The 16,562-nt window shown below is 44.4% G+C and overlaps 1 protein-coding gene across 2 annotated transcripts in view; it reads left to right on the top strand.

Moving 5' to 3' along the window:
• The window catches only part of EFCAB6 (EF-hand calcium binding domain 6), a 294,900-nt gene that overhangs the window by 221,988 nt on the left and 56,350 nt on the right, over positions 1-16,562 (top strand). For both annotated transcript variants that reach the window (XM_071219103.1, XM_023588220.2), the window contains 2 exons: positions 3,866-4,060; positions 8,710-8,865. In XM_071219103.1, the coding sequence (XP_071075204.1) occupies positions 3,866-4,060; positions 8,710-8,865 (351 nt within the window). The remainder of the gene's footprint in view (positions 1-3,865; positions 4,061-8,709; positions 8,866-16,562) is intronic.

The following is a 16,562-nucleotide window of genomic DNA, read 5'->3' as shown; positions in this document are numbered from 1 at the left end:
CGCTCAGTACTGAGGCGCCGACTCTCAAGCACCTGCGGAGCACACTGCTCTCGGCTGCACTGAGCCCTGGCTCTCGGTGGCTCAACACCCCGCAGTTCAACCCCTTTTCACCCCAAACCTGCAGCGGGCCTAGCGCCTCTTCTGGCAGAGGGCCTTCAAGCAGTGGTTCAGGATCAGCTCTCAGCCTGGGTCCCCGTCGCCTCAGGAGGGGCTTCCGCGTGCCCAGGCAGGGTCCAGGCAGCTAGAGGCAGGCCCGCAGCCCGCGGCCCACATAGCTGCACCACGTGGGAACACGTGGATGACGGAGCAGGAAGCGCCTGGGCCAGTGGCTCGCGGCGCATGGACGGAAGCCAGGAGGCTGCTGTGAAGGGAGACGTGCTGCCTGAACCCAGAGCAGGGTTGGTGAGCACAGCTGCCAGGAGCCTTCTGTTTGGTTTAGTTGGGGAAAGGCTGCTGAGGAGAAAGTAAAAGATGGAAGGCCATCCATCCGTTCACTTCCCCGTCCCCCGCTCGGGCAGCCGTGCGGGGGGAGCCACGTGGGTAACGGAGGGAGGACGCCCAGGAGAGGCAGCGCCGGAGTCGAGTCGTAAAAAATGGTCATTAACCAGGAGAAGGTGCCCAAAGGCAGGGGACAGGTGTCTAGGTGAGCAGCAGGGACCCAGAGCCTCAGGGAAGGTGGGAGGAAGGAGATGTGGGAGGACAAGGCTGCAGCTTCCATCAGAAGAACCTGGGACCTTCAGCCAGCCCCGGCACGGGAGCCCCAGGACCAGGGCCCCTGCCCAGGGCGCTTCCTGGGCTCCAGGAGGCCTCCGCAGGGGGATGCTCACCAGTGTGCTGCGCAGCCTCAGGAACCCCCTCCCACCAGGCTGAAGTCAGCTGTTTTCACCTCAGTGTCCCAATTATATGCCTCTCTAAAGTATGTAACGTACTATTCTCTGCATAAGAACCTGTGGCAATAGAAACAGTGGCTCCAAAGCAAATTTTGCTGAAAAACCACAAAGTGGGGAGTGTATTATAAAAAGTCACAGAAGAGAAAACTAAACAGGAAAGCCGCAATCCCAGAAAGATCAGTCTAGATAGTAGTTGTGTAAAATCAGCTAATAAAAATGATCTGATAGAAGGTTTTGGAGAGAATTTACCCCCATTTTATGCATACTCCTTGAGACTATTGGATAGTGAGTGAGTTGCCTATCAGTACTCACGTACAAAAAGAAAAGACCATGTGAAATGTTTCTGGTGTGAGAGTTGGTTCATGGGAGGATGGCTCGGGGTTCGCCGTTGACAAGGAGCTCGGGCACCTCTTCCTTGGCTCCGCAGGGGCAGCTCCTGGGCCTGTGCTGGTGGCACCCCTGGCCACGGAGAGCCTCCAGGTTGGAACAGATTTGAAAAGGTTTACTGAATAGGGTCTTAGCATAGAAGAGATTTAGTGGGACACTATCGTAAGGCTTAGGAGGGCTGGAGACAAAAGGAGGGTGCAGCTTGGAGCTTGCCCGCCGGGGAGCTGTTTGGCTCAGTGTTAAGCATGTGTTCTGACTAGAGGTATCTAGAGCTATAGGGGGCCATCTTGGATGGGCCGGTTCCCCATCCTGGCCTGGGTTCATCCAAGGCTAGACCACCGCTTGTTGGAGGAGTTTAGAGAGGAACTTGAATGCTCAATGCGGACTTGGAGCAGATGGCATCTAATCTTCTGGGATTCCCTCAGGGTTTACTGAATGTGCCTGTCAGGTGCAGCCAGCCAGGACAGGTGGGCTCTTTCCATTCTGAAAAGCAGCTGTCCAGACCTCCAGACCCTTTCCCCGATAGTACAGAGAGAACCCCTATGTCCCAAACTGCATGAGGCCCCATGTCTACCTCTGCTGCATGATCAAGGTCATGGCGGGGGGGGGGCGCGCATATTCCGGATCCTCTGATTGTGCCCTTTAACTCTGGGGCCTGTGGCTCTAGAAGATGCTTCTGTTGTTCATATTAGAATCCAGAGCCTAGACTGAGCACGAGGGGCCAAGCCTTTCTCAGCAAAGTAAAGCAATAGACATGAATGTAATCAAATCATATGTACAATTCAATTGCTGTGTGTACAATAAATGGGCAGAGTAATCTGATTTTATCATAAATTGGTGGCCATTGCCACATGCAAATGCAGGATTTTATGGATCCTCTGTTTATGTGCACATTTTTCCTGGCACATCTGTTGCTGAACCATTTTAAAATTCAACCTTTACAGGCAAGTTGATTTTTTGTAATGTTACACAAAGGATTATATAATGAAGGGTGAGGTTATGTAAGCCAAATTAACTCTCTTATTATTCACATTCATAACAATATTTCAGTTGCAATTATGCAATCTGGTCTTCTGTTCCTCTGTGATGAGAATAGAATGTTTATGATCTTTATTAATGAAGTAATTAACAAGTGTGTTTTCATTCAGTTCAAGTGTCATGATTTAGTTTGTTTTTGGTAATCTCTTGAGAATAACACACCAGGAGGGCAGTCCTTCCTTGGAAATGCACTTTCTTCACGTTTGTTAGCTCAGCAAGCCTGTTGGTAACACTGTTTGTGCTCTGCACGTCGCTGGGCACTGGAAAGTGGTTCATAAAGATAAGTAGGGTGCAGCTTTTCCTTAGGAAACTCGCAGCCCGGAAGGGGAGATAAGACAAGGAGTAGGGTAGCTGGCAGGAGGTGGTAGACCTTTGGGTGGCAAATAACAACGGAAAACACCACAGGCCCACGCTGCGTACCTCTCCAGGTGGTAGCACGAGCTGGAAGAGTTGTCCCACTTCTTTCCCCCGCCCCTGCCTCTACGGTCCACCCCACCCCCTGAAGACAAGAAAGCCATGTCTGCCCTAGTCATCTGAAACAGTGGCCAAGGGCACGGGGTGTTACTGGCTGTCCTGTCCTTCCTTCAGCATCTGGTGAGCGAATGGTCAGAGGAAAGTGCTGCTTCGCCAAGGAAACCCGTTTGTGCTTTTGCTCAAACAGCCACACAGCAGCATCACAGAAGAATTAGGCTTGCAAAAGTGTTTCAGTAGTCTAACACCTCATAGTTCCAGTTCATCTGGGAAAAATCACACCCGTAAGTGCCATTTTATTGATTAGATCAAGGCCAAGGTCGTCCTGTAAAAATAAATCCTTTTTTTTTTCCTTGAAAGAAAATTGGCAATTTGCCTTAAGAATTTTATTGAAATAACTCTATTCTATTTAAATAATGCTGGAAGATAAAAACCCTCCATTATGCCTTTTTTAATGAATTAAAATTCAGAAAATCCCAATAATAGAAAAAGGACATAAAAGGTACATAGCATAATTCTTATCTTGTTTTCCTTACTAGTCTCTTTCGTTCCTTGTATATAATTGCCATCTCTTCAAAGAGAAAATGGGAAATTTTACCACCCTTGAATCAAGTGGCATTCATTTATTCAAGTCTTAAGAGTGAATGTGCCTTTTGAAGGATTTTCTTCTAAACCTAAGCACAGTTCTTTTTACATGTAGGGGCTCAATAAAAAACAATTGAATGAATGAATGGGTTGGTTTTAATTATCGATAGTTGCAACTGTTTCCAACAGAGTGGCAGGTGAATGAATGCGATTGCTTTCTCTTGGGGCAGGCCACATGTAGGTGACCATTCTGTTGATTCAAGCTTTCAAACTCTGACATGCTTATGAATCTACCTGGGCAAAGGTCTTGTTAAAATGGGGTGTAGCCTGAGAATCTGCATTTCTGACTCCCAGGTGAGACTCCCAGGTGATGCAGTAGGTCTGCAGAGCACACTGGGTGTGGTGGGCACCTGGAGTATGAGCTCCTTATAAATACTGCAGAAATGGTCAGAACCCCCTAACGCCTGCTGAGAGGAGCCTTTTCTTTTTTAAAGGTACGACACTGAGGGAAGAGGGCACATTACGTACCAAGAGTTTTTACAAAAATTGGGTATTAACTATTCACCAGCTGTTCATCGACCCTATGCTGAGGATTATTTCAATTTCATGGGTCATTTCACGAAGCCCCAGCAGGTACGAGAAGAGATCAAAGAACTACAGCAGAACATAGAGAAGGTCATGCCAGTCAGGTGAGTTGGGACTCTAATCTGGTCACTCCGTTTCACATTTATCCTCAAAACAAAAGTGGTTTTAAAATGGTACCTCCAGTGCTAGCTAAGGTATCATGAAATTGTTATTTACTGCTGTAGAATCCATAAATGGGCACTAAGTCAAAAGAGCTATAAATTAGTTTAAAAGCTCTAAACCTAGGCCACCTTACCCGGTTACACTTTCTCATAATTGTTCTTTCTCAGATGTCACCCTCGAGAATTTTCCTCTTAAATTTTTACTGCATATTACCCAATCCTTCCCCGCCCCAGCCACAGTGCAAGCTCCTTGAGGACAGGTCTGTCTGCTTTACCACTGAGCTGCCAGCCCCAGAGCCTGTCGCACACCTGATAAGCACCCAATAAATATTTGTTGAATGGATGAATGAACGAGTGAACAAACAAACAGACATGTCCTTTAACTCAATATTCCCACTTTGGGAACCTTATCCCAAGAGAAAAATTTGGAAGAAGCCACAGCTTGGCCGTTGAAAGGTACAGCTTGCAATGTGCCTTTGTCACAACAAAAGGAGTATCTTCCAATCCCAAATTAGTGCACTGGCTCAGTAAAGTGCAGCCCAAAAGAATATACTATATGCCTTTTTTAATGATTTAATGACCACTATGGAGAAATACAAAAGTGTTCACGATAAAAGGTTGTGGAAATGAAATGTTAAATAGTATGTATGCCTTGATTGGAAGTTTGTCAAATACATGTGCCTTCACAAAATTACCAGATACTGTGCAAAAGGTAGTGTGTTGTATTTGGATGGTGGGATTGTGTATGATTATTTTCAAAGTTTAAAAATTATTATTAATTTCAAAATAATTATAGGAGAAAATCTTGCTGCATGTGACATGACCATAAAGCAATGAGACAGATTTTCCTGGGTACCAAATAGACCACAGTGGTCGCCCAGCCACTCTCCCCAGCCCTGAGCTCCCTCTGCTCCAGAGCGTTGGCTCAGCCCCGTTGCCTTACCTGGTTAGGGGTCTCACCTGTCTGCACTTGAATGCATGGATGAACTGCTGCAAAAGAATCCTCACGGTAACTGAGAACTCTAAGGACACAGGGATAAAGCCTAATGGCTAAATGGGTTTTAGGAGAAAAGCAATTCAGACACATCCCTGAATTATGTCTAAGTTACTGAGTTAGAAAGTCCAAAAACAGAACTGAGTTTGTGAAATTTAAAGTAAAAATATGCACAAGATGAGTACAAATCAAATATGTCGTGCAAGTCATGAAAAAGTTTAATCTGTCTTCGCCAGACAGGGTTGGCCTCATTACCTACTCGTGTCTTCACTCCTCATCTCCTGCCACTCCTGAGTAATGAAGACAGAGCTTCACATCCATGGCACTCTGTGGCCATCCCTCCCTAATTGTGGTTTCCATTTGTTGTGTGAGCTGGGTCTGAAGCCGAAAGCCCTTAGAGTTTGCATTTCAGATCATCAAGCTTGCTTAGCTAATTTACACATATCTAGTCTTCTCAGCCACGTTCATAGCCTCTTCCTGAAGAAGACAAGCCTGGTTTCTTAAAATGCACAGCCAGCTTCTGTTTTCTCAAAGACATCAGCTTTGTACAATTGTCAAATCTATATTTAAATTTTTGGTGTCTGTGGGTCTTTGAGATAAGCCACAGAGTTCCATGTTTCCAGAATTTTTTACTGACTCATTCTTACTGAGCCTCTGATAAGATCAGTAGATGGAGTTGTGTTCAAAGTGATTGAGATTTTATATTCATCCCTCAATTCTAAGGGAATTAATTTTGTTTGGTATGCCCTAAAGACATTTTTTTAAATTAAGAAAAATCCCTTTTTATTAAAAAAATACAGATTTAGGGAAGCGGATGTGGCTCAATCAATTGGGCTCCTGTCTACCATATGGAAGGCCCTGGGTTTGTGTCCGGGGCCCTCCTTGTGAAGGCAGGCTGGCCCGCACCCGCGGAGGGCTGACGGTCCGCACCTGTGGAGCACGGCGAGCTGGCAGAGCAAGATAACACAACAAAGGGAGACAAGCAGACACAGAAGAACATGCAGCATAATGGAACCAGAGAGCAGACAGCAAGCAAGCATCAAGGGGGGGTGGCGGTAAATAAATTTTAAAAATATAGATAGATAGATAGATTTATTGTCCATGCCTTGCTCTTTTTGGCCCAACCCTGAGTTGAAGATTCAGAATCAGAACAGTCCTTGCAAACTAGCCACGCACGCAGTGGCTGGGTCTGACATGCAGAGCAAGAGGCTCCAGGGCAAAGCCTGAGGAGCTGCTGGGGTCCCGCAGTGCTGGGACTGCTGGGGCTGGCAGGTGACCAGGGCATGCTTCTGCCCGGAGCAACCGTGCCCTTGTCACTGATGTTGACTAAAACCGTTTCTATTTGGCAATGAGGTGTGATCTACTCTCAAAACCTCCATTTTCTTTGTACACATATTTGCCTGGAGTTAAAGTTTTATTCTTCATTTCCTGTTAATTTAACTGAGATACTCACTCTCATTCCTCATTGAAATAAGAAACCTTGCAGACTCATCAGCTGAAGGGCCAGTCATCCTTCTCTGGCTTCTGGAAGGGAGCCCACCAGCCCCCTTTCACAGAGCAGGTGTGCGTTTCAGTAGCATGAACCTGGGGAGGAGTGGAGATGCCCACCAGCACACCTGGCGTTTAGGGCCAGCAGGACTTGCACAGGTCAGAGCAAGAGCCGTGGAAGGTGGGTGTCTTTAAAATCCCATTTGTGAGGACTATTTCCTGACCCAGGACAGTGGCTGCCCTTCCCCAGCTTTGGGGGAAGAGGGGCCATTTTCTGCTTCTCTTGCTGCTATTCCTTTTGCCCACCAGTTTGGAACTTGTAGTGTTCAAGGTGAAACTGTGGAATTGCATCAGCACTAAGTGGAGGAAAAAAAATGGAAAAAGCATCAAAACGTACCACGTGGAAAAGGCCAAGGGAAGATTGATCAGGAATGACCAAAGCACGAAGAACTCATTCCCCCTGTGGGGGCCCCCGGGGCCACCCTTTGTCTTAGATGGGAGCCCTGAGAGCCTTGTCCCTGACCTAGGAACTCCTTTTCCTGCTTTTTTTTTTTGTATCTGGGGGAAAGATTTATGAAGCTGTTTTTAAGGCCAGAGCTGGGCCCTGTTCCATAAGCATGACCACCCCAAAGGCACTGGTATTTCCAGCATCCTTGCAATTCCCTGTACATTTTTTTAACCCAGAAATTTCCTAGAAGGTCAGCATCCTCTCCAGCTGGGCTAGTGAAGGACCAGCGAGCTTTGGACGACTGCTCACGCTGTTCCTTCCTGGCCAAGGTGCGGTCTGAAGCTGTGTGGTTCTGAGGACTCCCTTCCTGGTGGTCACCATTGTCCAGGTTCAGTCATGCTGTTACCAGTTTATCCTAAAAGGGTAGCTGGGCCGGAGCCCTGAGAGCTGACAGCCCCTTGAACTGGCTGTGCTCTTGGTCCAAATGCTTGTGCTTTGGTTATGTCCAGGGTGTGGGCAGATCGTTTATATTCTTAATGATTTCCATACTATTATTTTAGTCCCTTTTAAGTCAAGGAAGGATTTTCCCAGATTGAAGAACTGAATTATAGAGACTTGAATAAGTTCTGCAAGAAGATGGACCCTGGAGCTAGAACTGTAGCTCTAGCCCCTACGACTGGCTCCCTCCTTACAAGGGAAAGGCTCATCTTGTGTTGACTCTGCCACTGGGCGAGGGCCCTCCCTTGGTCCTCTTCCAAGAAGGGGGCTGATAATGACCCCTGGTGGGGCTGCTGGGATCACATACAAGAATGTACATGAGAAGACAACACAGCACCTGGTTTGTCCATCAGTGTGCACAAAATGGTGGCTGTGATCCTTGATAATAAAAGTACTGGGAATCAATCAACCTGATAAAAACAAGGGGTGTACAGCCCACCCCCCACCCCCCAGCCAGCACTAACAGGGCCCAGGCCTCTCCTCCCTCTTCCCACCCCTCCATTTCTCCCTTAGGGCCTGAAGTTAACTGTTCTTGGGGCCTGTGGAAAGTTCTGCAGTGTTCCGGCCTTTACCCACCAGTCTTTGCCCAAGTGCCACTTTCCCAGTGAGGTCAAACTGGACCTCTCTACTTAGAACTGCAACCAGTTCCACTTTAGACATTCCCAGTCCCCCCAGCCAGCACTTTCTTATTACCTACTAATCAGCTGTCCAATGTACTTATTTCTTCTATGTGTTGTCTGCCTTGCCTCTACGGGAATGTAACTCCTTCTAGGCCTGGAACATCTGCCTCTTGCATCCTCTGATGGATCCCAGCTCCTACAGCAGTCCCTGGCACATGTTCATTGCCCAATAAGTATTTATGGAGAAAATGGATATGTATTTTTACATTCTTGGTTCCATTTTTAAAGTCCCAAGTTTAGTAACAAGACAGGGTTGTACTTTCTCTAATGTAGTTTTGCTAATGATAATAATAATAAAATGATAATGATTTTCTTCCAGAATACCTTTTAATGTGAATATTACACCAACACTGCAAAACATCTTCAGAATTAGTTCTTAGATGAACCATCAAATCATCACATTAAATTGATCACGAAACATGCTTTAAAGAAATTATTTTGTTTTCCTGACTTTATTGCATATCTAAAATGTATTCTCTTTCAGGGATCAGCTTAAGGACTTTTATCAAGATATCAGCAATGCACTCACCAAACTAGATAAATCCAAAAATGGCTACATACCCATAAGCAAGCTGCAGAAAGCACTGCAGGAATGTGGCTGTTCTCTTACAGAAGAAGAATTGACCCATCTTCTGAACAGGTTTTTTTTTTTGACTGGGTTAAATGTTTCTCATAGTACTAAAAAACCAGCTGGCACATTGCTTTTGATGCTTTTTATATGTCCACACAAACAGGCTTTTGACATTGAAATAGCCTCCACATAACCTCTGGACTTGGCATTATTATGATGGGCTTCAGTCAACCAAAAGCAAACAGAGAAAGCACCTTGACAAATGCATGACTTTTCCTGATGGATCTTTGTAGGATAATCATTTTTCAAATTTCATTTTGGCTTTACCCACATTGTGCAGGCACTTTGTCAGGAGTCAAAGAGTTCTACAGGACTTAATAAAAGCAACAGCTCCCTGCCCTGGCACTGCCCTCATTTTCTCCCTCCCCAGAGTCAACAACTTCCAACCCTTTTAACTGATATCTTTTCATATTTAACTCCCTGTTTCTAAGTGACAGGCCTACATTGCTCCTTCTTGATTTATGTATTTAATTATTTACTCCTAGGCGGTGTCTGTTGACTTCCCACCAGGAAGATATGGATTTAGCACTTCTCCACCCCTCACATACCAGCAGCCACCCACCCCTCAGCCTTCATCATCCCAGGGAAACACACAAGCTTATGTCCACGTGCCCCTCATCTCATTGCATCATAATTTTGGTTAGATGAGTATTCAGGGTTTATATCTTTGTGACTAGCCAATATCTTTTCCTTGCCTATATGGCATCTTGTTTTCCCTGGTATTAATAATTATTTTTTTCTTTTCACGTTATTTCCTGTGTACTTATTATGACTAATTAAACCCCAAACTCACCCCTAATAGTGAAATCTGTTTCCAGTGGTTTCAGCCATACCAGCTATTCTGTCAGCTTCATCTTCTTGGTGGCTCTTTTCATGTTCTTAAATTATCAGAAAATGCCGTGCTTTATTTAGTTAACGAGTTCCTGTCCTGCTCTATGCTTTCTGAAACTCCTGTTGTTCTACTGTTATTGAATATTGAACCCACCTGTATTGTTCCCTATTTTTTTAAAAAACTTCTTTCCTAGCCTTCATCTCTTTTTCTTTTTGCTCTGCCTTCTGGGAGATATCCTCATTTTCTGCTCCCAGCACTTCTTTTGAGATTTTTGTGTCTTCTATAATATGTATCCTATTTTTAATTACTAAGATTTCATTTTTGTTTTCTGAGCACTCCTTCTTATAACATCCTGTTCTTGTTTCATCAATGCACTATCTTATGTCTCTGAAGACAGTAACGTTAGTTTTTTTTTACGTTTTCATCACCTGACAAGTCTCTCCTCCATGTTGATTTTTTCTACTGTCTTTCATATTAGATGCTTTCCTCAGAGATATGCTTATGTTAAGACTGGAATACTACAATGCAGACTAGAAGCTCTGTGCAGATAAGTGGGGCTTATTGGCTGCTATGAGCTATTGGGTACTCTTAACAGGCAGTTTCCTTGGGGAACCCCTATTGTCAATATCTTTAAAGCATTTCTTTGAGGCTCGTCATGTGTCCCAGAGAACTAAGTTGCCAGATAAAATACAGGATGCTCAATTAAATTTAAATTTCAGATAACACATTTTTAAAGTATAAATATGTCCCAAATATTGCATGGTACATACTTATACTAAAAAATTATCTGCTGTTTATCTGAGATTCAGTTGTAACCAGGTGTCTGTAGTTTTTCTGCCACATTTGGCAACCCAACCAGAGAAGACTCTTCCAGCCTCCTACTGCCAGCCCTCTGGGAGTGGACTGGGTGAAGAAGGCTGAAGTTTCAACAGTGTGGTCGGCTGAATAATGACCTCCAAATTGTCCAGGTCCTCATCCCTGGGACCTGTGAACATGGCTTTATATGGAAAAAAGGTCTTTGCAAATGTGATTAAATTAAGCATCTAAAGATGGGGAGACATTATGAGAGGGAGACAGAGGGAGCTTTCACCCCAAAGAGAAGGCACGGTGACCATGGAGGCAGAGACTGGATGGCTGCAGCCACATGCCAAGGGACAGTGGCAGCTTCCAGAAGCTGGAGGAGCCAAATCACAGTCTCCCCTGGAGCCCTGGGAGGAGCACAGCCCTGCCGACACTGAGTTCAGCCCAGCAAAAAGGATTTCAGGCTTCTGGAGTCCAGAACTGGAAGAGGAGAAATGTGTGTTGTTTTAAGCCACCAAGTTTATAGTGGAGTAGGAAGCTAATCCGGTCAGCATATAAACTTTCTCTTAATCCCCGTCCGCTGGGTACTGAATCATGTCCCCCATGAGAAGCATTCAAGCCCTACCCCCCAGTCCTGTGAATGTGAACTCATTTATAAATAGGAACTTCAAAGATACTATTTTTTTTTGCTAGTTAATTGTCTTTATTTTTTTAATGTTACATTCAAAAAATATGAGGTCCCCATATACCCCCCACCCCCCTCACTCTATTCCTCCCCCCATAACAACAACCCCCTCCATCATGAGACATTCATTGCACTTGGTGAATACATCTCTGAGCACCCCTGTACCTCATGGTCAGTGGTCCACACCATAGCCCACACTCTCCCACAGTCCACCCAGTGGGCCATGGGAGGACATACAATGTCCAGTAACTGTCCCTGCAGCAGCACCCAGGACAACTCCAACCCCCGAAAATGCCCCCACATCACATCTCTTCCTCCCACTCCCCACCCCCAGCAGCCACCATGGCCACTTTCTCCACACCAAGGCCACATTTTCTTCCATTACTAATCACAATAGTTCATGAATAGAATATCAGTAAGTCCACTCTAATCCTTACTCTATTCCTCCATCCTGTGGACCTTAGAATGGTTGTGTCCACTCCACATCTATATCAAGAGGGGGCTTAGATTCCACATGGATGCTGGATGCAATTCTCAAAGATACTATTAAGATGAGGCCCAAGAGATCAGGGTGGGCCTTAATCCAATGTGACCGGAGTCCTTATAAGCAGAGGACATTTGGAGGCAGCCAGTCATAGAAGCCAGAGGAACTAAAGACAGGCGGCCATGTGACGGAGGCAGAGCAGCATCCACAAGCCAGGGCACGGCATGGGTCGCTGGCAAGCCCCACCACAACGCTACAGACTTGGGAAAGCCTGAGTCTGCCTATGCTGTGCTTTTGGACTTCTAGCCTCCAAAGGGTGAGACAATAAATTCCCATTGTTTAAAGCCAACCACTTTGTTGTTCGTCGTTGCAGCCCTGGCAAACTAAGATACCCTCTTTTCATTAAGAAACTCTCCTTGGACTAGGGAAAATGCCCTCCAGTTCAGAAACACTCTTGTCCTCTGCACAGATCATCTGTTGGGATGGGGAGAAGCAGGCACCCGGCTGCATGGAATTTGGGGGGAGCATCTGAGGTCTAATTGCTTCAGACTTTTAACCAATCCTTCTGCTTTCATTTTTGTTTTTCCCAGTTCTTCTGTTTTTAGCCCCACCTTCATCCTCACTTCCAGATGTAGCTGGTGCCACCGGCTTCAGAGCCTTTGACGGTGTTTGTCGGCTGCTTTGCCACATTCCCTCTGTTGGTTTTAGAGGGTGATTTCTGGGGTCTGACACATGCATTACCATTCATCCATCGAATTTCCAGCAGCTGGAAATTCTTAAGGTTATGCCAGGGTCCCTCAGACTCCAGCAAGCATTGGAATCACTGGAAGTCCTTGTTAAAATTCAGATTGCTGGGCCCTGATTCAGCTCAGTCTGAGGTAAGTCCTGAGAACTTGCCTTGCCAACAAGGTCCAGGTAACACGAGTGCTCCCGTTGCTGGGCCAGCGGAGCCCCCCCCTTGGAGAACCAGTTTCAGGCCTTTTAAAAACTCCCCTTTTCGTCTTTTTGGAAGGGGTTGGGTAGGAATAGGGCTAGATATGTGTATTCAAGCCACTTTATTTAACTGGAAGTCTTATCCTTTCCATCTCTCTGAAATAACTTAGAGTTAATTGCTCCCTCCTCTAAGCTCTGTTTATATGCATTTTCTACCTAGTGGTAAAATTTACCTGTGCTAGACAAACCGAGGGCATGAATCATATTTACTTCCCCAACTCAGTAAGGGAGGATATTAGTACCCTTCTCTTTCATTTAAAAAAAAATTTTTTAGAGGTTTCTGTAAAGTTTGCAATATTCATTATCAACTATTTTAAGACCATTTTCGAATAATACTATATATCGCATCACAGGTAGCACAAGATATTATAACTGAGTATTCCCAACTCCTGTCTCCCTTCGCTTATACAATTGCTATCATTTGCCTCACTTATCTCTATGCTAAAGTCACCTAATACATTGTTACTATTATTATGTTGAACAAATACCTGTTAGATCAATTAAAAATAAGAAAAATAAAATATTTTATTTTACTTTAATTTATTCCTTTTCTGATGCTCTTCCTTTCTTTATGTGAATCTGAGTTTCTGGCCTTTACCATTTTCCTTTTTTTTTTTTTTTTTAACACTTCTTACAGAGCAGGTCTGCTGGTAATGAATTCACTCAGTTTCTGTTTGTCTGAGAAAGTCTTCATTTCTTTATTTCTCCTTTTTTTTTTCTTTCAAGGAGGTACCAGGAATTGAACCTGGGACTTCATACATGAGAAGCAGGCGCTCAGTCACTGAGCTACAACTGCTCTCCTCTCTTTCATAGTTTTTTTTTTTTTTTTGAGGTACCAGGACTTCATTTGTGGGAGGCTGGCACTCAACCACCTAGCCACATCAGTTCCCCCAGTTGGCTCCCTTGTCTGTTTGCTCATTGTTTATATGTTTCTGCTTGTTGTTGTTTTGGTTGGTTGGGTTTTTTTGCTCATTGTCTGCTTGTTCTTGTTGTTTTGCTCATTGTCTGTTCTGTTTCTTGTTTTTCCTTAGGAGGCTTTGGTAACTGAACCCAGAACCTCCCATGTGAGAGGTGGGTGCTCAACTGCTTGAGACACATCTACTCCCTGCTCATTTCTTTTTTTTGTTTGTTGTTTTGTTTGTTTTTTAATCCCCCCCCCACTTGCAGCTTGCTTGCTCTCTGCTCTGTGTCCATTTGCTGTGTATTCTTCTGTGTGTCTGTATTTATTTTTATTTATTCCCCCCCACCCCTTGCAACTTGCTTGTTGTCTGCTCTCAGTGTCCATTTGCTGTGTGCTCTTCTGTGTTTTTATTTGCCTCCCTTTTTGTTGTATCACCTTGCTGAATCGACTCTCCGTGGTGCTTGCTGGCTGGCAGCACTCCACGGCATTTGCGGGCCAGGCGGCACTCCACGGTGCTTGCAGTCCAGGTGGCATTCCACGGCACTTGCTGGCCGGTGGCTCTCCATGGTGTGTGGGCGAGCCTGCCTTCACAAGGAGGCCCTGGGACGCAAACCCAGGGCCTCCCATATGGTGGATGGGAGCCCAAGTGATTGAGCCACAGCTGCTTCCCTGCTCATTTGTTTTTGCTCATTGTTTGCTCCTTGTCTGCTCGTTGACAAACCTAGGACCTCCCATGTGAAAAATGGGCACTCAACTGCAAGAGTCACATCCACTCCCCTCTCCTTCATTTTTGAAGGATAATTTCACTGGGCATAGAATTCTAGATTGGTGGGTCTTTTTTCTTCCAGCAGTTTAAATATTTCACTCCATCTGTTCTTGCTTGCATGGTTCATAAAGGAAGTCCACTGTAATTCTTATCCTTGGTTTCCACAGATAGGGTGATTTTTCTCCTCTGGCTTCTTTCAAGATATTCTTTTTGTCTTTGGTTTTCTGTAGTTTGAATGTGATATGTCTAGGTGTAGATTTTTTTGATAGTTATCCTGCTTGGTATTCTCTGAGCTTCCTAGATCTGTGGTTTGGAGTCTGTCCTTAATTTTTGGAAAGTACTCAGCCATTGTTAGTTGCTTCAAATATTTTTTCTTTTCCTTTCTTCGTCTCCTAGTATTTTAATTATGCATATGTTACACTTTTTGAAATCATCCCTCAGTTCTTATTCTATTCTGGAACACCCCCCCACACCCCCCATTCTTTTTCTTTTTTCATTTCAGTTTGGGAAGTTTCTGTTGACATATCTTCAAGCTCACTGCTTTGTTCTTTGGCTCTCTACTGATGAGCCTATCAAAGACATTTTTTTCTGTTAGTGTTTTCTACTTCTACACTTTCTTTTATTCTTTCTTAGAGTTTCCATCTCTGCTTATATTACTCATCTGTTCTTGCATGCTGTCTACTTTTTCCATTAGAACTCTTAGCATATTAATCATACTTATTTTAAATTTCTTATCAGATAATTCCAAATTCTGTGTCATATCTCAATCTGGTTCTGGTGCTTTTATCTCTTCAGGCTTTTTTTCCTTTTAGTCTGCCTTGTAGTTTTTTGCTGAAAGCCAGACATGAAGTATCAGATAATAGGAATTGAGGGGACTAGGCCTCTAGCATGAGGCTTTATGTTTTTCTAGCTAGGAGGTGGGCTTTGTTTAACATTTGATGGAGCTGGAGGTGTTGAGGGCTTTGATTTCCTTGAACATTCTTGTTTTTGTCTCTTCCATTGTCTTGGGTTTCTCTAAGAATTTGAATAGTCTGTGTCTTACAGCTTTTTTTTTTCCCAGCTATAATCTGTTGTTGCTATACTGGAACCCTGTTGCTGTGGTAGTCAGGTGTTGGGGAGGAGTAATATTCTATAATCTTATTAAATCTCAGTCTTTTCGTAGGCTTGAGTCCTGGTCCTTGACCTTCAGATGTATTCATTTCCCTCAGGGTGGTTTGAGGGGCCCAAAGTTGGCAAATTGCCCTTTCTCCAGGTGGAATAAGGCTCTGGTAAAGTCTTTTCCCTTGGAAAGTAAGCCTTTCTGATGGAGAATGTTCTGGGCATATTTCATAAGGATACTCTTTCCCTCCCACCTGCCAGAGCCAGGAGGGGGCCTTTCTTGAATCTTCACTGTGAGAACCCTGTGCAGTTTCAGGAGGTAAATCCTGTGAAAATGTGTGGAGCCCCTAAGATTGGGCCCCCAGGAGTCTCTTACTCTCATGCTAGGCCAGGCTCAGCCTCCAGTGATTCCTTGGCACTACCATTTGAGTGTTCCAACCACCTCCAGCTGCTTCTGCTCCGGGTAAACAGTTCTTGGCTGGGATTCTCTGGATGCCTGTCTCTCCAGGTTTCAGGGTGGTGTTTTGCCCTGTGACCTCAATTCTCTGATGGGTCTAAGAAAAGGCATTGGTTTTCAATTCATTCTACTTCTTTCTTGTTGTCGGACAGGAGGGATGACTTTTAAGGTCTGACATGCCAGAGTGCCCCTCCACTTTCTTTCACCTTCCCTCCAGCTTCTTCCATGTCCCATCTTTGGTCAGCTATACTTCAGTAGTTACTTTCAAAAAGGTAGTTAAATTTGTTTTCTGATTTGCAGTCAGGCCTTCCATGCTTGGTTCACAGGCTGATTCTAAAACTTGAAAATCATTAAGCAGCATTTCATTATTACAACTGTGTAAATATTGTTCAGTGTCTAGGTAATGAATGAAAATTAGCTCTTCTTCTCAGTGGCAATATCCCTCTGCCGTTGCCCTTAAGGTCAAATAGAATCTCTTTTGTAGATTCTAGCAATTGCTTAAGCATACATTTTAAGTTTACCTTACATTTACATTATGACTTTATTGGATAGTTTTTTGTTTCCTTTATTTTTTGTCATATTTAACTTCCTTTTTGTTTTTCTCACATTACTTGCCTTTATTTTCCCTTATCAAATAAAAACAAATCTGTACTGAGGAAGAGAGAGTTTTTCAAAAAGACTGTAATAAT

Source organism: Dasypus novemcinctus, chromosome 12 (assembly GCF_030445035.2).
Source record: "Dasypus novemcinctus isolate mDasNov1 chromosome 12, mDasNov1.1.hap2, whole genome shotgun sequence".
Lineage (NCBI taxonomy): Eukaryota > Metazoa > Chordata > Mammalia > Cingulata > Dasypodidae > Dasypus > Dasypus novemcinctus.
This window is presented reverse-complemented; position numbering and strand designations above follow the sequence as displayed.